Below are 19992 nucleotides of genomic sequence, written 5' to 3'. Positions count from 1 at the left end.
AGGTCAATCAAAATGTTTCCTCTGATAAAATCTAAATGTTTTCTCCTGATTTGGACATTAAAAATTTAAAATGAAAAACTTCAAAATGAAAAATTGAAATGTTCCATTCCACTCACTTTGACAAACTTTCAGTCAGAAAAAAAAAACCAAAGGCAGTGTTTCAATGGCATTAAAATGAGACATTTGACTGCAAGCGGATGTGAGCGACATGCTCATGTTCTGTCTGTGCCAGGGACAGTGGAAGGCACATGCAAGTCAAATGATGGAGGCTGGACTAGGCTGTGTCTGTTCAGTCAGAGGAATCCATCCCTCAATCTCGGACCTATTAATGACCAGTGGGGCCGTCTTGTCCTTGGTGTAGAAGAAGGGGAAAATTTCCTCTGTGAAAGAGGTGGTGAAAGTGTAGAGATGGGCCAAGGAATCAGCATTGTAAAAGGCCACCCGCCCCTCCGTGTAGTCCAGGTAAATCCCAACCCTGTGAAGCCTCTCCTTGCAGTACACAAGGGCCGGGGAGGTGTTGAGAGCCCAGTATTTGCCCATGTGCATCTCGACAGTCCAGAAGCCATGCTCAGGTGTGAGTCTGAGATGTCCCTTCCTCTTCACTGACTTCCTGGCCACTCCCACAGCCCAGCAGCCAGCATCCCGCACCTCCACTTCCCAGTAATATCTGCCAAATGAGAACCCTTCATCGGCCAGGACGCAAGGAGCTGTGTCGAATCTCTCATGGCAGTTGAGCAGGTCCTTCCGCTCATCTCCAAGACGCACACTCCTCCTGTCACTGGACAGGACAAGCTGAGGGTTGGCTGTTTTAGGATTCAGAGTCACCTCCACTGGAAAGAGAGAAAAAGAATGTGTGATTAGATAGATAGATAGATAGATTAGATATTAGATTAGATGAGATGAGATGATAAAGGGAGCGTGTGCAACTGGGCTGGGGAAAGAGAAGAAATCAGATTATTGCAAGAAGAGAAACATTACTTAGAGAAAATATAAGATGTCCCTACCTACTCCTGCTAGATGTATATCACATACTGAGTTTTTCAGTTTTCTGAGCTGGGGAACTGGCTGGCTCAAGGGATGTGGGGAATGGGACATTGGCCCTTTCCTTTCTAGAGGCTGCCAGCTCTGCACAGGTTCCAGGGAGAGGGGATGTGATGTTATCTGATTAAAATATGACCAGGTAGATCATTGTTGCTACCACTGATATATAATTGCAACAAATCTTATAAAGTATATCAAGTAAAGTGTCTATGGAAAGGATATGATTTGCTGAATATGGCTGTGCTATTTGTATGCATGTATCATTTTTGTATTTGAAGTTATGAGTATTGCCTCTATACCTGGATTTCAAATGTTTGCTTCAGGTAGCACCCACCAGCACATTGTGAAGGAACTATTCAAGTTGAATGGCCCATTAAAGAATACTTAGCTCACAATGGAAGACACCTATCTACACGTAATGGACTTTCCTGCTATGAATAAGCGAAATCATGTGACTCCAAACACCATCTTGTCACCTGTAATTTTCCACAGTGAGAACAATGGGTTTCCCTTCACTTGAGAGAAGCTATAAAAGGCACTGGAAACATCTCCATTTTGCCTCCTTTCTGCTCAAACCTCTGGTCTATGGACTTATATTAATGGGAGCATTCTAACCAAAGGACTGAGGACCTTCCAATGATTTGGAAGCAATCGCAGACTTAACAAGACAGCTGTTTATTCCATCACTGCTACAAGTCTGAACCAAGAACTTTGCAATTATTGTATGTATTTGATTCCTTTAGCCAATTTTAACTCTCACCTTTCTTTCTTTCTTTTTATAAATAAACCTTTAGATTTTAGATACTAAAGGATTGGCAACAGCATGATTACTGGGTAAGATCTGATTTGTATATTGACCTGGGTGTGTGGCTAGTTCTTTGGGATCAGAAGAACCTTTTGTTTGATGAAATTGGCTTTAAATAACCACTCATCATTAAGTCTAGTGTCTAGGTGTTGAATCCAGGGCTGGAATGCCTAAGGAGACTGCCTTTCTGATTTCTTTTTAGCTAGTGTTGTGAGACAGAAGTTTACTTTTGTTGCTGGTTTGGTATATCTTATGGGAGAATAACCACCAGATTTGGGGTATGGCTGCCCTATTGCTTAACAATTTGTCCTGAATTTGGGTCAATTGTGACCCACAGAGGTATGGTGACAGGGGACTATGGGGCTCAGGGGGGTAGGGACACAGGGAATTTCCCCTCCAGGGGCTGCTAGCTCTGATCTGGCCCTAGAGTGGGGGCATTGGCTGACTTGGGGGTTGATGGGATACAGGATCTTTCCTCTGAGGTGTCAGTTCCAGTGTGGAGGAGCTGGCAGTGACTTGAAGCCATTCCCATTGACAGCTTTAGTGGCATGGGTGAGACAAGCAGGTGGATAAGAACATAAGAATGGCTATACTAGGTCAGACCAATGGTCCATCGAGCCCAGTATCCTGTCTTCATCAGTGGCCAATGCCAGGTGCTGCAGAGGTATATGAACAGAACAGGAAATCATCAAGTGATCCATCTCCTATTGCCCATTCCTAGCTTCTGGTTCTCAGAGGCTAGGGACGCCATCCTTGCCCATTCTGGCTAACAGCCGTTGATGGACCTGTCCTCCATGAACTTATCTAGTTCTTTTTTGAACCCTGTTATAGTCTTGGCCTTCACAACAACCTCTGGCAAAGAGTTCCACAAGTTATGTGAAATACTTCCTTATGTTTGTTGTAAACCTGCTGCCTATTAATTTCATGGGGTGATCTCTGGCTCTTGTATTATGTGAAGGGGTAAATAACACTTCCTTATTCAATTTCTCCACACTATTTTTTTCTCCAGAACTCTATCATATCCCTCCTTAACGTGACTCAGTCCTTTTTTCCAGATCTGACTCTTAGTTCTTTTTCCATGGGGTCCCAGAGACCAAACTCTCCTGTAACCCTCTCACGCACCCTGAAGGTTGAACCAAGGTGGGACATCATGAGGGAAGCTCACCTTGACGCTGCCCATGCCCCACATTTTGTGTGGACTAAGGCCTAGTCCCCAGGGCTCTGGGTGAAGGGGCCTTTCCCCACCATTCAGCTGACATTGGGAATGTGATGTGATTGCTGGGGTACATCATGCCATATGGATCCATCCCCCTGCATCTCCTTCCACAGAGACCCTTGATTGTGCAGCCTGTAGCCCTGTGATTCTCTTTGGGCCAGGTCCACAGTTGATGCAAATCACCACAGCTAGCAACATCTGGCCGATTTACACCAGACCTGCAGGACCTAGCCCCACTTGCTGTCACACATAGACCTAGCAGAGAGGCGAGAGGAAAGGGAATGGGATTCGCTCCTGCTTCACCTCTGTAACCCATCATCTGTTTCCCACAGAGACCCTTGATGGTGCAGCCTGTAGCCCTGTGATTCTCTTTGGGCCAGGTCCACAGTTGATGCAAATCACCACAGCTAGCAACATCTGGCCGATTTACACCAGACCTGCAGGACCTAGCCCCACTTGCTGTCACACATAGACCTAGCCAGGGAGGCGAGAGGAAAGGGAATGGGATTCGCTCCTGCTTCACCTCTGTAACCCATCATCTGTTTCCTCTGGACACTGTTCAGCAGAGGCAGCCGGCAGTCACACAGCTCTGGTGACTGTGAGCGGGGCTTCAAGGACTTCTCACTGCCAGACCTGCAACCCACCAAGAGAGGCGTAGTTAGAGATCACTGAGCCACAGGACACTGGGAGAGTGGTGTAAAGCATACCAAGACACTTGGCTCCCATGGTTTCCCTTGGAACAATCATCATGAATGTTGCTATCCAGCCTGAATGGGCCTTTGTCCAGCTTCAGGCCTCGGCTACTCTACAAAGTTAGGATGGTGTTAACTGCCTTACATCAACCCATTTGTGCATGTATCTACACTTAAATGTGTCCCCCACTGGCATAAGCACCCATTAAGCCAACACAGTAACACCAGCTTCCCAAGTGGTGGTGATCTATGGTCGATATATGGAGGCTGATGCAGTAGAAATGTAGACACTGTGTTACCTATGTTCACCCTAACAGTTCTCCAGCAACCATCCCAGAATGCCAGATACTCATCGCTCTGGTTGCAATGGTGAACTCCACTGGCCAAATGTCACACAAGCCGGAAGCCCACCACCACCTTTAAACCCCCTCGAATTTTTTCAATGTCTTTTCTTGATTGTCCAGATTGGTGAGCCCACCTAGCAGCTCTCCAGAGTTGCTTTCTGCTTTTCATTTTCATTCTGTAGAGTTAGTCAAGGAGGCCACATGTAGCAGTTTGTGTACGCAAGGATGTCCCTTGAATCCTCCTGAGAGATCTCAATGAAACGTCCATGGAGGTTTATAGGGATGGCAGCCTAATTTCTGCCTCCATTATAGGACACTTTCCCAAGTCAGTCGGTGATAACTTTGGCAGGCACCATTGCCGTCAACTGGCTAGCAACATATGTACCTGGGTGACTTTGAGGCGCCAGCAGCAGAAGCTGTGCTCCCTGTGCCTTTGTTACCCTAAGGAGGAGATATCAGGTTAAATCACCAACAACTGCAAAAAATGGTGCCAGTGTTCAATGCCACTGCCATAATTTCATAGTTTCATGCAACTGAACATTTCCATCACCCCGGTGGGTCATACTCATGACATCTGGTGCAGTGAGTGCGCTGTGCATGAGCACACCGAAGCAGAAGTCTTTATAAGCTTCTCTTGTGTCACACTTTAGGGGAGCAAGGAAAGGCGGCAGTTCTGAATGTTTGGTTTCACTTTCCGTTCCTACTATACTGGCAATGGTACCTCTGTGTGTTTTATCTGCAGCTGCTGCGACTGTGGCCTTGAGGGGTTCCCCCCTCCACACGTGTGGAACAATTGATCAGTTAAGGAGGAGAAAAAGGAGAATGTGGGAGGATACGTTCTGTGAGATCCTGCAAGCCGGTGCTGCACCAGACCTTGAAGAGAGGGCCTGCAGGGTGAACACTGAAGACTGTATAGAGAAGGAAAAAGAGGACAGGAGAAGCACCAGCACAATGGGGCTATTTTGTCAGCAAACACAGATGCTGTAGACTCTTGTGGACCTCCAGCTCCAACAGTCCTGGGCTCGACTCCCATTGCAGTCTGTGGAGAACTGCAGCACTGCGCCTCCCTACAACCCCCCACCCCACCATTTCTCATAGCCAGCATGCCTGTCTCTACCACTCCATGCTGGGGAAAGCATGAACAACCAGAGCTGACCTGTGAGAGCCTTCGTTGATGTAGCTACAATGGACATCAGTGTTTCTTCCTCTGGTTTATTTATTATGGCTCCCTAAGTTTTTTAAGTTCAAATGTATTTACTGTTAAGTTTTTCAGATTGAGTGTTGGGAGCTGTTTTCGTTGATGAATAAAACTCTTCTGTTTTGAAAGTGATTCCTAGTTCACTACCCATGGTGTATAATGCCTGCTGGCAGGGAAAGTGGTGGTTTGTGCACTGCACTGACAACCCAGCAAGAACGTGCACAGGAATAAAAACTTGGCCACTTTTGGAGGGTCACTTTCTCTGCCTCCCTCAACCCCCTGCGGCTGGAGGAGCTGGCTCGCCGTGCCCCCCACAGCCGGAGGAGCTGGATCTCCCTTCCCCCCATGGCTAGAGGAGCTGCCTCTCCCTGCCATGGCCCTGGGGCCAGTGGAACTGGCTCTCCCTCCTCACCCTCCGCAGCCCCAGGAGCTCACTTTTCCCCAGCATCCAGAGGAGCTAGATCTCCCTCCATGGCCCTGGCTCCAGAGGAGTTCTCTGCCCCCACTGATTGTGGGGGCCTGTGGCCCTGCTTGGCCCCTATTGTGCATGCCCCTTCAACCCAGTGGGTCAATGCAGTCATCACAAATGTACAGCAAGCACCCCAATGTTAATAGCTGCACTGGCAGTGAGATGTGCCCAGATGTGCAGCAAGCACCACCCAGTTCCTAACAGGCCCCCAAACTGCAGTGCCAGGTTGAGCACAGTCCACCACAGCCCATTACCATGGCTCACTGTTAAAGTGCCCTTTCAAAGCCTCCCCAAGCTGTATAGAGCCTCACTGAGCTTGTCTGATAGCCCTTGTGTCTGACTGTTCAAACTGAACAGACAGCCCCTCCACCGCCACCCCTGCAGCAACATTTCCCCTTTGCTTCCCAGATATTATGCAGGACACAACAGGCAGCTATAACCATTGGGATATTTTCGCACTGAGATCCAGTCTAGTGAGTAAACAATGCCAACGCCCTCTCAATCTACCAAAGCACATTCACCTGTCATTCTGCACCTGTTGAGCCAGTAGCTGAATTTTTCCTTGGTGCTGTCGAGGTGAGCTGTGTTCAGCTTCATGAATCAGGGAAGCTAGGGGTAGGCTAGGACCCCTGGATCAATACTGGCATTTGAACATCAGCAATGGTAATCCGCTGATCAGAAAAGAAGATCCCTGCTTGTAGCTTTCTGAACAGTCCTGTGCTCTTAAAGATGTGAGTGTCAAGCACTTTCCATGACCAGCCAACACTGATATAGGTGAAGCATCCCTGGTGATCTACCAGCACTTGCATGACCATGGAAAAGTAGCCCTTTCTGTTGGTGTATTCTGTGGAAAGGTGATCTGAGGGCAAAACAGGTCTGTTGCTCCACTGCAGTTTGGGAACCCCTTAGCTTCAGATCCATCCACTAAGTCCTGCATATTGCCAAGATTCGCAGTCCTGCACAGCAGGAGACAATTAATGGCCCTGCACATTTGAATGACAGTGGCCCCCCCAGTGCATTTTCCCACTCCAAAATGACTTCTCACTGACAAGTAGCAAACTGGCTTTGCAAGTTTCCACAGCGTGATTGCCACTCATTTCTCCATTGTCAGTGCAGCTCCCAGTTTGGTGTCTCTGTGCTGGAGGGCTGTGCCAAGCTCAGCATGCAGATCCAGAAATGTGGCCTTACTGTGACACTCTGTACCTCAAAATAGCACCATGGAACCCCCGTATTCTCCACTGTGATATGATTATGATATGTTTTGTACAATGCATGCCTTGTGAGGTATCAGTTAGAAACTCTTGATTTATTGAACATCAATATCCTGTTGGGTTGTATGTACTATCATTGTATGTGACGTTATAAAGTATTGCTGTGTGTGTGTTACTGAAATATGAGGTAAATGGGAAATTCCCACAGCTAGCCTTTCAGTGGCAACAAAGGAGTAACTAACACTGACAAAACAGATTTACATCAGGACCAGCCAGACCTGTGTTGATGGCCCATCAAGAAGAATCCATTGTCCTAGAGATCCCTCAGAGAGGGCACATAAACAATGGGGACTACCTAACCCCCATGTCACAGCAAGGAGAGAATGTAAAAATGAGGGTTGATGACAGCACCACTTGGCATCTCTCCTCCCCCATCTCAACGTCTGGAAGATCATCTGGAAGACAAAGACTTCGAACTGGGGAGACTAGTCCCAGGCTGAGGAGGAAATTCAGCCTGTGTATTAAGAACAGTAACCTGTCTGCAACATCCAGTGGGGTAAGAAAAGCTGTTTGATTCAACTCTTGCTTAGTCTGTTAAAGTGTAGAATTTAGATTATGATTCTGTATTTTGTTTCTTGCACTGTCCAAAGGAGTCTTGAGCAGCATAAGACAGTACATTACTGGGATGCAAGGCTGGGGAGATTTGCTGGTGTTTCTCTATAGATTTCATGAGCAGTTTAGAGAGCATTCATGCAACTTAGCTGGGTTGTGTCTTTACATGTTGATGACTGAGTGATTACAGCACCTGGAGAGATGTACTGCATAGCATTGTGTGAGACAGCCCAGGCTGGAGTGTTAAGAGGGCACAGCGGTACCACAGGTTCAGGTTGTACCCCTGGGATCCCATCACACTTGTGCATTTGAAAGTTCTGCAGCCATTTCTCATTGTCCCAAACCTGTATTATAATGCAATCCCAGCAGTCAATGCTTTTTTCTTGGGCCCTGAAGCTGTGCTCCACCATCTGCAGCTGCTCCATGAACTCCAGCAACAACCTTGAGTTAGTTCTTGTTATGTCCCACACCACACTGACCAACAGGAAATCATTATGTTCATTGCAGTTCTTCTTGCTGTTCTACAAATAGCAAAAGATCATGTGTCCTGTGCTTGCAATGCTCATGACAATAGTGCACAGCTGTGCAGGCTCCATACGTCTGTGGGAGATGGCAGTCGGTGGCAAGTCTCTTGTTTGTTTCTTGGGAAATTGAAAATAGATGCAAAACTTATGGGATAGAGATGATAGTATGAGATGGAGAACATTGCATTATGGGAAGTTGACCACTTGCTCTCAGTCACCCATGTACAATTCACTTCTGCCTCACCATGCATTGCCAAAACTACCAAAACACAGTGCACTGGATGGTGGCACATGACACACTGGGATACTTACACATGGTACACTGTGTTATTGACACAAGCACCGCTACTGGTGAGTACGTGCACTGCCAGGCAAGGAGCCTAGTATGCACATACACAAGTGATGTACTAACTGTGGCAGCTATATATCGACATAACTTGTGTCAGCAAAACTTTATAGTGTAGACATGCCTCAGACCAGAGGTGATGTGGGGAGGGGGCATGTGGGGTTATGTGCCCCCAGAGATTGCTCAGTCATACGGTGTGGCTGCCCCCCCCCCCTTGCGGAGCAGCTGAGCCAGTGAGCTGTGAGCTGTGCTAGGCAGGGAGACTCAGCTGCTTTAACTCTACCAGGAGAGGAAGGAAAAAAGCTGGGAGCTGCAAGGAGGGGCTGCTGCTTTCTGGGATTGGGCAGGCGCTGCTTTCTGGGAGTGGAGAGGCACTGCTTTCTGGGGGGCAGGTTGCCGGGGGGGGGCATGACTCAGTGGTTCCAAGGTTGTGCCCCCTATTATCAGCAGGCACACATCATCTCTGTCTCAGCCTTTCACTTCTCTGGGGACACCTGGAAAACTCCTCTCCTGCATAGGTGCTCTCCAGGTACCTATATGGTCATCATCCCCCACCCCTACCCCCATATACGCAGACACACAGGCATGCACACAGGGCCAGATACCCAGCTGGTGTAAATCAGAGTCACTGCATTGGAATCACTGAACCCCCCTGTGGGTCCGGGGACAGAATAGGCCCACTGCTCATCCTGCATGTCGTAAAAGGCGACTAAAAGGGTGCTGCCTGGAGACGGATGGGCTCTGCCAGGTTAGAAATTTGCCCAAGACAAATGATGAGCAAGTCAACAATGTCCATACCGGGTTGATCACAGCCCAGGTTAATAATGACCGCGCCATCCATCTCCCATCAGGGCAGACACGACAAATATGCTACTGGTGTAACCCCAACAAAGAGTATCCATGGAAGAGATAACATCACCATAGCCACATGGAATGTAAGGACATTGAGACAAATAGGGAGGTTGAAAGAACACATGTACGAAATGGAACAATACACCTGGCACCTTCTAAGAATCTCTGAGGTCAGATGGAAGAACTTCGGAGAAGTACTAACGGAAGAAGGCCATATATCCTATTATAGTGGAGAGAACAAACATGTCAACGGCATAGGATTTCTTGTGCACAAGATATCAAGAATTCAGTATTAGGATGCTGCCCAATGTCCAGCAGGCTTATTTCCATCCATCTAAAGGCAGTATCATTTAATATCAAAGTGGTATAAGTCTACGCCCCTACAACAGACTATGACGATGAGCAAATTGAAGATTTTTACAATCAGTTCCAAGACATCATTGATAAGGTACACAAGAAAGATATCCTGACTGTACAAGGAGATTGGAATGCTAAAGTGGGTACTGACACACAGGCATATTGGCAAGATTATTGTGGCCCTTTCTATAATGTGGTAACCAATGAGAGAGGACTGAGACTTTTGGAGTTTGCCAGCTATAATAATCTGGTTCTTGCAAACACATTAGGAGAACATAAAGCACCCAGACAAGATGATCAACATGGCACACACCTAATGGTCTACCTCACAGCCAGATCAACTACATAAATCGATTTTGTTCTGAGATTAACCGAGCTAAAACAAGGAGCTTTCCCGGTGCTGATATTGGAAGTGATCAGGACCTTGTGATGCTAAATTTTTGGCTGCAGCTAAGGAAAATTGTCAGGCCAAAGTTCACCAGAACCAAGTTTGACTTAGAAAGACTCAGAGGCTGAAACACTTCAGAGTAATTCCAAGCAATGATCAGTGGAAAATATGCCCCGCTTGCTCTAGAGCAGGGATCTCAAACACACGGCCTGCGGGCCGAATGCAGCCCGTGGAGTTATTTCCTGCTGCCTGCCATAGGCGCCAACTCCATCAGCAGCCAAGCTCCCCTCACCCCCACCCTCCCTTTCTCCCCCGTCCTCCCCTCGCCCCCCGAAAGCACTGTGTCCCTGCTCCTCTGCCTACCTCCCAGCGTTTCCCACTGCCAAATAGCCGTTTGGCGGTGCTTAGGACTTTCCAGGAGGGAGTGGGGAGGAGTGGGGACACAGTGCACCCAGGAGATGAGGTGGAGAAGAGGCGGGGCTGGAGCGAGGATTTGGGGAAGGGGTTGGAATGGGGCAGGGAGGGGGTAGGAAGAGGCGGGGCAGGGGTGGGGCCTCAGGGAATGGGGGAGAGTGGGGGCAGGGAAAGTGGGGGAGGGGAGCTTTAACCAAAGTAATTCTAAAAGTAAATGCATGGTTTGTCATTTGAGTGCGGTGCACCACTGAGTGTTTATATTTTATTTAAAACCCTTCTTCGCATTACAGTTTTAAAGAACTTAATACATTGACTTCTAATAGCAGACTATATTACTCTTCATTTTTTTAATTGTTGACTATACTTTTGTATCGTTGTATGAAAAGGTTTCAGTGATGCGGCCCTTGGGCCAATGTACTAGTCCTCACGTGTCCCTCATGGTGATTTGACTTTGAGATCCCTGCTCTAGAGGAAGACATGGAAACAACGACCTACAATTTCAATGCTGTAATGAATAAGGCAGCAATGGACATCCTTGAGAAACATCGTAAGAAGACAAAACCGTGGGTCGCAAATGAAAAACTACAAATGTGTGACATTAGAAGAGAACTTAAGAGAGATAAGAACAGCACTGAGGGAGCTGATAAATACAGAGCGATTGGCAGAAATATCAAGAAAGGAATGAAGGTAGCCGAGGAGATATGGATTGAGAAACAATGCTGTAAAATTTAAGAGTGTATTAAGAATAAAAATAGCAAATGAGCCTTCCAGGTTGTAAAAGATCCAGTAATGGAAAGATGGACCAAAGCTAATACAATTCATGACAAAGAAGGGAACAGTCTTACAGAAGAAAGGGACATCATCAATAGGTGCTACTGCTCTGATCTATACAATCACCAGACAAATGGAGATCCTAGTGTCTTAGACAGCCCAGATTCAACAGAGGAGGACAGCTTTCCAATACTACATGAGGAAGTGGAGACAGCTGTGAAATCACTCAAGAATGGAAAGGCTACAGGTATTGACAACATCCCAGCTGAAAATGATGAAATTCAGAGTAGAAACAGTAATAGATATACTCATCAAGATCTGCAACAAGATCTGGCAGACTGGTGAGTGGCCTTCCACAAGACACAGTCACTAAGCATCACTCTGCCAAAGAAAGGCAACTTGCAATTGTGTCAAAATTACCGGACCATAAGCTAGGGTGACCAGACAGCAAGTGTGAACTATCAGGACAGCGGTGGGGGGTAATAGGCATCTATATAAGACAAAGCCCAGAATATCAGGACTGCCCCTATAAAATCGGGACATCTGGTCACCCTACCATAAGCTTAATTAGACATCACAGCAAAGTGATGTTGAAAGTCATATTGAACAGATTGAAGCCACAAGCAGAGAATATCATCGCTGAAGAAGAGGCTGGCTTTCATGCTGGAAGAAGTACCACAGAACAGATTTTCAACCTTCGTGTTCTGTGTGAGAAGTACTTACAACACCAGCAGGACATCTACCATCTCTTTGTTGACTTCAAGAAGGCATTTGACAGAGTATGGTGCAAAGCTCTCTGAGCAACCATGAAGAAGTACAATGTTGGTTATAAGCTTATTCTTATCATTAAACAACTGTATGCCAAGGCCAGCAGCGCAGTTCTCATCAATGGCACAATAGGAGAGTGGTTTCACACCACTGTTGGAGTCCAGCAAGGCTCCCTTCTTTCACCCACACTGTTCAACATCTACTTGGAGTGCATAATGACTGATGCCCTAGAAGATCAGATATGCACAGTCAGCATCAGGGGGGCAAACAATCTCAAATCTTTGGTTCGCTGATGACATTGATGGACTGGCATGCAACAAAGATGAACTTGCCAACCTTGTGAAAAGATTGGATGACATATGTCATGGAAATCAGTGCAGAGAAAACCAAGCTGATGATAAACAGATGTGATGGGATCAGTTCACATATAACTGTCAGTAGACAAGAGCTGGAGACAGTGAAACAGTTCAAGTATCTGGGGGCAATCATCATTGATGAAGGATCCAAGGCAGAAATTCAGGCAAGAACTGTGCAAACAACAGCAGCAGTGGCAAAGCTCAAGCCAATTTGGAGGAATAAGAACATCTCCCTCGAATCCAAACTGAAACTGCTGCATGCATTGGTCATCGCCATTTTTCTTATGCATGCGAGACATGGACTCTTACGGTAGAACTAGAACAGAAAATACAGGTAGAAGAGATGAGATACTTCCGTGAAATCCTGGGCATCTCCTACTTCGACGACATCACTAATGAAGAGGTCCGCAACATCATCATCCAATGCGCTGGGTCATATGAAGACCTCCTGATGATTGTGAAGAAGTGCAAGCTGACACGGTATGGCCATGTAACAAGATCACCTGGCCTATCCAAGATCATCCTCCAAGGGACAATACAGGGGAAGAGAAGAAAAGGTAGACAGAAGAAGAAATGGACTGACAATATAAAACAGTGGACAGGAATGGACTTTGTGGAGACTCACGCACTGACACACAATCATCAGAGGTGGAGACAATTGGTTGATTGCTCAATGACGGTGCCCCAACGACCAATGTGGTTATGGGAGTGATGATGATGATGATGATGCATTGGAATCAATGGGGCTAGACCCCCCGCTGGTGGGAATTGGCTGTAGCTCCTTTGAAGTCAATGGGGTCAGATCCCCTGCTGGTGTCAATCAGGATTATGCCACTAGAGTCAATGTGGCTGTGCTGATTTGCACCAGCTGAGGATTTGGCTCATAGCTTGGACCCTACCAAATTAATGGTCATTTTGGACAATTTCACAGTCAAAGGATTTAAAAAATTGTAAATTTCATTATTTCAGCTATTTAAATCTGAAATTTCACAATGTTGTACTTGTAGGGGTCCTGACCTGAAAAGGAGTTGTGAGGGGGTCTCAAGGTTATTGTAGGGGGGTTACAGTACTGCTAACTTTACTTCTGTGCTGCTGCTGGTGGCGGTGCTGCCTTCAGAACTGGGCAGCTGGAAAGCAGTGGCTGCTAGCAGGGAGCCCAGCTCTCAAGACAGAGCTGCCGCCAGCAGCAGGGCAGAAGTAAGGATGGAATGGTATGGTATTGCCACCCTTACTTCTGTGCTGCTACCTGCTGAGCTGGGCCCTCAGTCAACAGCCGCCATTCTCCAGCCATCCAGCTCTGAAGGCAGCAGAGCAGGAGTAAGAGTGGCCTGGTAGGGTATTGCTACCCTTACTTCGGTACTGCTGCAGGTGGGGCGCTGCCTTCGGAGCTGGGCACCTGGCCGACAGCCCCTGCTCTTTAGCCCCCCAGTTCTGAAGGCAGCACAGAAGTAAGGGTGGCAATACTGCGACCCCCCCTAAAATAACCTTGTGACCCCCCTGCAACTCCTTTTTGAGTCAGGACTCCCAGTTTGAGAAACACTGGTCTCCCCCATGAAATCTGTGTAGTATAGGGTAAAAGTACATAAAAGACCAGATTTCACAGGGGCAGACCAGATTTCACCATCCATGATGCATTTTTCATAGCTGTGAATTTGGTAGGGCCCTACTCATAGCTTAGAGAAGCACCTATAAAATGAGATGCTATTACCTCAAGGCCTTCCTCCAAGGGCTTTCACTGGGCTCAGACACCCACAAGGAGTAGCTCTTCCAAGCTCTCCCAACACCTTGTCTGATCCATGAAAACAAGACTGGTCAATGAGCAGGGTGTAGTCCTCATTCCCAGGGGCAGGTCTCCAGATTCTGCAGCTACTGGTGCTGCCCAGAAAATTCCAAGTAGCAATGGACTGACAGTGATCCACCTCACTCAAATTTGTGATAGCAAATTGGCTGGGCATTGCTCTGTCTGCCTTGTTACACCATCATGGAGTGCTGAGACAGCACCACCTATCTCATCCCAGCATCCACAGCTCAAGAAACCCCAAAGGGCAGGAGGAGTGCCTGCATCAAGGGCTTTCAGCCAGTCAAGACTATGTCCACATGCTCACATCACATTATCTATCTATCTATCGATCTATCTACTTCTTCCTTCCTCTGGAGCATCTGGATAGATAGATACCAAAGTGATAGATGCTTTGTAAATACCAAAAATAAATAGCCAGATCTCTGGTTTATGAAGGTTATTAGGGGTTGCATGTATTAAAGGATTGTTCTGTCTGAGAAAGGGAGAGGCCTTACCTGGTCAAGGTGATATTTTCATCCTGCACCAGATGAGAGAGAGAAGAAGAAAGAAAGTCAGGTTACATTGTAGGTTTTCCTTTTCTCATGTTAAGTAAAATTCTTCCCTTCCCTCTGGCCCTGCCTTTCTAATGGCTTCCAATGCATTGGGTCAGCCTGGCCATGGAGAGAGCCCCCTGCCCTGCTCCCTGCACCAGAGGCCCCTTTGTGCTACTCTGAGGCATTGGCGCCAGCCCTGACTGCCAAAGGAGAGTGGAATGCCCCATGCTGATCTCTGTCCCTGCAACATAGGCCCCCTAGTGCCACATTGGGGCTTTGGGGCCAGCACTGTCTGTGAGGCCCTCTGTTGAGGCCTCCCTGTCCACACATTGCATTAGACTCCAGGGGACGATTCTGAATAGACCTTGGCAGCCCTAGAGGGAGTTGGGGGTCTCCCCAGGAGGGACTGTCCCTTCGATCTGGGCTGTGACTCTGTGTTGCCATCTCACCTGCTGCTCTGGGTCTGGCTCCTCTTTCCTCTCTTCCCCCTCCTCCCTTGTGCCATTCATCTCCTCCATCTCCTGCAGCTTCTGAAGGATCATCTGCTGCCCATCCTGCAGGAAGTGGAGCAGGTGCTGCAAGGCAGATAGTGAGTTGTCAGTGGCGCCTGCTTGGAGGTCTCAGTGCTGCACTGGGGACACAGCTCTAGAGATGTCCTAGGACACAGCTGAAAAACCAGGGCGTAACCAGAGCTGCCCAACCTGCTTAAAACTGGGAGTTCGGAGGCCCAAGGGCTAAAGGGGAGGAATCTGGAAAGGGTCAAGGAGGAGATGGTGGATAAGCAACCATTATGACCTCCCAGGATGATGCTGTGGAGCAAAGGGCTAAAGTGATCCTAGGATAGGGGTGGGCAAACTTTTTGGGCGAAGGGCCACATCTGGGTGGGGAAATTGTATGCAGGACCAGGGCAGGGGGTTGGGGTGTGGAGGGAATTCAGAGTGTGGGAGGGGGGTCAGAGCAAGGGATTGAGGTAGAGGAGGGGTGCGGAGTGCATGAGGGGGCTCAGGGAAGGGGGTTGGAGTGCAGGAGGAGTGCGGAGTACAGGAGGGGGCTCAGGGCAGGGGTGCGGACTGCAGGAGGTGGCTCAGGACAGGAGGTTGGGGTGCAGGATGGGTGCAGAGTCTGACAGGGGGCTTAGGGCAGGGGGTTGTGGTGCACAGGGGTGCAGGGTGCAGCAGGGAGCTCAGGGCAGGGGGTTGGGGTGCAGGAGGGATGCAGGGAGTCCTGCAAAATGACAGTGCTTGGATACCAGTGGGACCCAGGATCTGACCCACCCCCTAGCAGGGTGCTAGGACCCAGGATCTGAGTGCTGGCTGACCCAAGTCAGAGTGATTTGTACATGGGCAGAATGGGGGATTTCACTCAGCCCTGCATTAGAGGCCTGGCTTAGTGTGCAATGTAGACACACCCTCATGGCCCTACAATGCCATGTACCTAACCCAGACAGAGATTGACCCATGAGCCCAGGTGTGTGCTATTCAGCCCTGGGGTGTGCAGGGCTGCTGTCACAGAAGTCATGGAGCTGAATGTGGCTAATGGGGTGATAGGGCCACCTGCCTCTCGCATCTCTCCATCACATGGGAGGCTCAGCAGGATCTCCAGGTCCCTCTTCAGAGTCTCCAGACGCTGCCTGAAACTCTCCTGGACGGGGAGGAAAGTCTGCTTAGTGAACAAATCGATCCCACTGAGCATTGGAGGCAGAGAAAGTCCCTGGGATCTCTAGCTGGAGGTGATCTCAGCTGGCAGGGATTCTCTCACTGTCTGGGCAGCACCTGGCACAGGGAGGTGCTGATCTCAGATGAGGCTTTAAGTGCTACTGTAACATGCATAACAATAAACTCTCCCATTGTTAATTTCATGCCATGCCTTCTAGTTTATTCCCATCCCACAAATAACACTTCTTCCTCCTTGGTCTTTGCACCTCTCATGGGCCTTGTCCCCCTCAGATTTTTGTTCTTTTACTCTTTCCTTATTACAATCCAATCCCTGCCACAACCTGGGTTTCACGGCACTAACATCGCTGCTGACCTTATATATGCACCTCCACCCCAGGATCACATCTGTCCTGTAATGGGGAGGCCTCAAAGGGAAAGCTGAAAGTACAATGCAATTTGGGATAGCCTCTTAGGGCATGTCTACGCTGCAATTAGACACCCACAGCTGGCCTCTGTCAGATGACTTGGGCTCAGACTAAGGGGCTGCAGCCCCAGTTCTGCAACCCCCGCTCCTTGCAGGGTCCTACACTCTGTGCTGTAGGCCAAGCCCAAATGTCTACACTGTAATTAAACAGCCCTGTAGCCCGAGCCAGCTTGTGTAACACTGACAGACTCTGGTCATCAGTGGGCAGGATCGAACCTGGGACCTCTGGAGCTTAGTACACGAGTCTCTACTGCCTGAGCTAAATGACACCTGGCACTTAGCTCAGGCTGTAGAGCAGACTCATTAATCTCTCTCTAAGTGGTCTCGGTGCCACTAGATGGGACAGAACACCACACCCAGGAGGTGTGTGGGTTACACTTGCACGAGCCAGCCATGTGTTTTTAATTGCAGTGGTGACATAACCTCAGAGCTAGTCTACACTAGAAAATTAAATTGACCAAGCCTCAGGGATGTGAAACCACACCCCTGAGCAACATAGGGCATGTCTACATTACACCCAAAAGTCGACCTGTGTTAGGTTGATTTACAGCCACCACAGTAATTACTGCAGTTTTTCATGTCTACACTGCCCTCCTTGTCAGTGGTGCATGTCCTCACCAGGAACACTTCCACCACCCAAAGAGGGGCAGCATGGGGGGCAGGCTGAGAACCAAGGCTCTCAGCTCCATGCAGCTCCCCACCATGAGCCCAGCTGCCCCCTGGGCTCTTGGCTCCCCATTCCTGGCCATCAACATGTGAGATCAGAGCCAGGTGAGCTCAAAGTGGGGAATCCAACCTCACTTCTCCACTGTGTGCTGGGAAGGGAACCAGGACAGCAGAGCAGGGAGCTGGTGTTTACACAAAACCACAGGAGCAGCTAAGGGGAGGTTGGTCCCTGGCATTGAGGGATGATTTGAGGCCCAAGAGGAAGGAGTGGGGATCAGCGCATGGTTTTACTAGTTTCTGTTCCCAGTCTCTTTGACATGAATTGTGAACTGAATAGAAATGGGACTGAAATGCAATCTCTACAAAATGTACCTAGGAAACAACATAGAGGATCAGAGCAGTGGCCCATTTAGCCTGGTATCTGCCCTGACACACACCCATCCCTCTCCTCACTGTCCCAGATCAGACCCATGGGCCCATCCTGCCCTGTTTCCTGTCTCAGAGATTGGCCAATGCAGAGCATTTCAGAAGAAGGAACAACAAACGCCACACTGATTTAGTATCAGAGGGTAGCCGTGTTAGTCTGGATCTGTAAAAGCAGCAAAGAATCCTGTGGCACCTTATAGACTAACAGACGTTTTGGAGCATGAGCTTTCGTGGGTGAATACCCACTTCCTCAGATGCATGTGATTTAGCCGTCTTTCATGCTTGCCCCCTGCCTGTCTCTCCAGTCTCCACACATCTCCCCATAGCCCTGTAGCTCTCCGATCTCCATCCAGCTCTATCTAGCCAACCAAGCTCCACACACAGCCCTCCACCCGCCTGCATGATCTCTGCACAAACCCCTCTGTCTGTGTGGTTACCCACTTCCTTGCCTGTGGTCTTGGACTGCTCCTCTCACCCTGCTAACACAAGTTCAGTGCCAACTAGCTGTGAAACTCTGCACAGCCTCTCCTTTCTCAGCCCCAGCTTTAAGTGGCTGCAGTAATGGGAAACTCCCTGAGTCTTGGGCTGATTTCACAACATGGAATGCACCAGGTAGCAACCCCATCCCATCTGCTTGGCTGGATGGGTAGTGCCCCATGGCTGCCCCATTCCAAGTGGGGGTTGGGATCATGGTGTGGGGCTGCAGGGGACCTGATGTCAGGATATGCCTCAGGCACCAGAATTGCCTTAATCCATGACCTCCAAGCTCAGGTGAGACCCTCCCAATTGCCACTGGGTCCCCCTCCAGCCACCAGCCTTCCCCTGGTGATCTCAGGGCACAGAACAGCACCACCCAGCCACAGGGGCGCTCCCTCCCTCCGGCTGCTCTGAGTTCTCGCTGTTTTACCTGCTGCCCCTGGGGGTCCTTCCCCATGGTGGAGCTGGATGTGGAGCGCACATCCTGGGTCTTATCCTGGTCGGGGAACCGCTGCACGATCTCCACCACGTTGGCCAGCGACTTGTTCTGGCGGAAACTGCGCTGTCGGAAGGACCGGCGGCACAGGGGGCACTGCCTCGGCTCCTCCTCCTCCTCCACCCTGTCCCAGTGCTGGCTGATGCAGTCCTCACAGTAGTTGTGCCCACAGTCCAGCATCACAGGCACCTCCATGTACTTGGTGCAGATGGAGCACGTAACCTCCAACTGCAGCTCCTGCACTAGGTCAGACCCAGCCATGGTAGGAGGTGTACTAGGGGCAAGTGCACTGCTGGGAACTCTGCAGAGCTCCAGTCAGCTCCCTGGCACCCAGCTCCCTGCCTCGCTGGGACCTCTGCAGCCCAGATCCCTGGCACTCTGCACCCTGTCCGGCTGGGACCCCTGCAGTGTAGCTCCCTGACACCCAGCACCCTATGCCTCTGATCCCTGCAGCCCAGCACTACGACACCCAGCAATGTGCCCTGCTGGAATCCCTGCACCTCAGCTCCCTGGCATCCAGCTTCCTGCCTCGCTGGGATCCCCTGCAGCCCAGCTCCCTGGTACCCAGCACCTTGCCGGGCCCTGTAGCCCAGCCCCCCACTGAGATCTCTGCAGCCTAACTCCCTGGTACCCAGCACCCGGGCCCACTGAGATCCCTGCAGCCCAGCTGCTGAACAGCCACATACATGCCTTGCTGCTGAGTCTGTGTTGACAGGAAGTCGGAGGTCACTGAACTATGCTAGTGAACTGAGGGGTGGGGCGCGTGCATAGTGGAAGCTCAGGCAGGCCGGAGATCAGCCCACGGACCGGAGTTGTTTGCCCAGTGGCCCGCCCCTTTAACAGGCGGTTCTACACCAGCTTCTAAATTTAACAACTGGTTCTTGCAAACCCGTGGGAACTGGCTCCAACTCACCATGGCATGGAGTGGAAAATACAGGAGCAGGTATAAATACACGAAAAGATGGGAGTTGCCTTACCAAGTGTGAGGTCACTCTAATGAGGTAATTCAATTAACAGCAGGATACCAAGTGAAGAAAAATAACTTTTGTAGTGGTAATGAGAGTGGCCCATTTCAAACAATTGACAAGAA

General features: G+C 49.2%; 2 protein-coding genes and 1 pseudogene across 2 annotated transcripts in view; 1 reads left to right on the top strand and 2 right to left on the bottom strand.

The window, feature by feature from the left end:
- LOC115635683 (zinc finger protein 239-like) overlaps window positions 1–19992 on the top strand; it is an 811791-nt gene that overhangs the window by 300164 nt on the left and 491635 nt on the right. The gene's annotated exons all lie outside the window — the stretch shown is intronic.
- Window positions 1–19992, bottom strand: part of LOC115635664 — a 1110108-nt pseudogene that overhangs the window by 860803 nt on the left and 229313 nt on the right.
- Window positions 33–19626, bottom strand: LOC115635689 (E3 ubiquitin-protein ligase TRIM39-like). The gene is made up of 6 exons (XM_030534818.1): window positions 18837–19626; window positions 16256–16339; window positions 15148–15273; window positions 14660–14682; window positions 3586–3695; window positions 33–830 (listed from the first exon to the last, which is right to left on the bottom strand). The coding sequence occupies exons 1-6, from the start codon at window positions 19161–19163 to the stop codon at window positions 256–258; spliced, it is 1245 nt and encodes a 414-aa protein (XP_030390678.1). The 5' UTR covers window positions 19164–19626; the 3' UTR covers window positions 33–255.

This window comes from Gopherus evgoodei, chromosome 15 (genome assembly GCF_007399415.2).
Source record: "Gopherus evgoodei ecotype Sinaloan lineage chromosome 15, rGopEvg1_v1.p, whole genome shotgun sequence".
Taxonomy (NCBI): Eukaryota; Metazoa; Chordata; order Testudines; family Testudinidae; genus Gopherus; species Gopherus evgoodei.
Note: the sequence above shows the minus strand (reverse complement) of the source record. Positions and strands in the feature narration are given on the sequence as shown.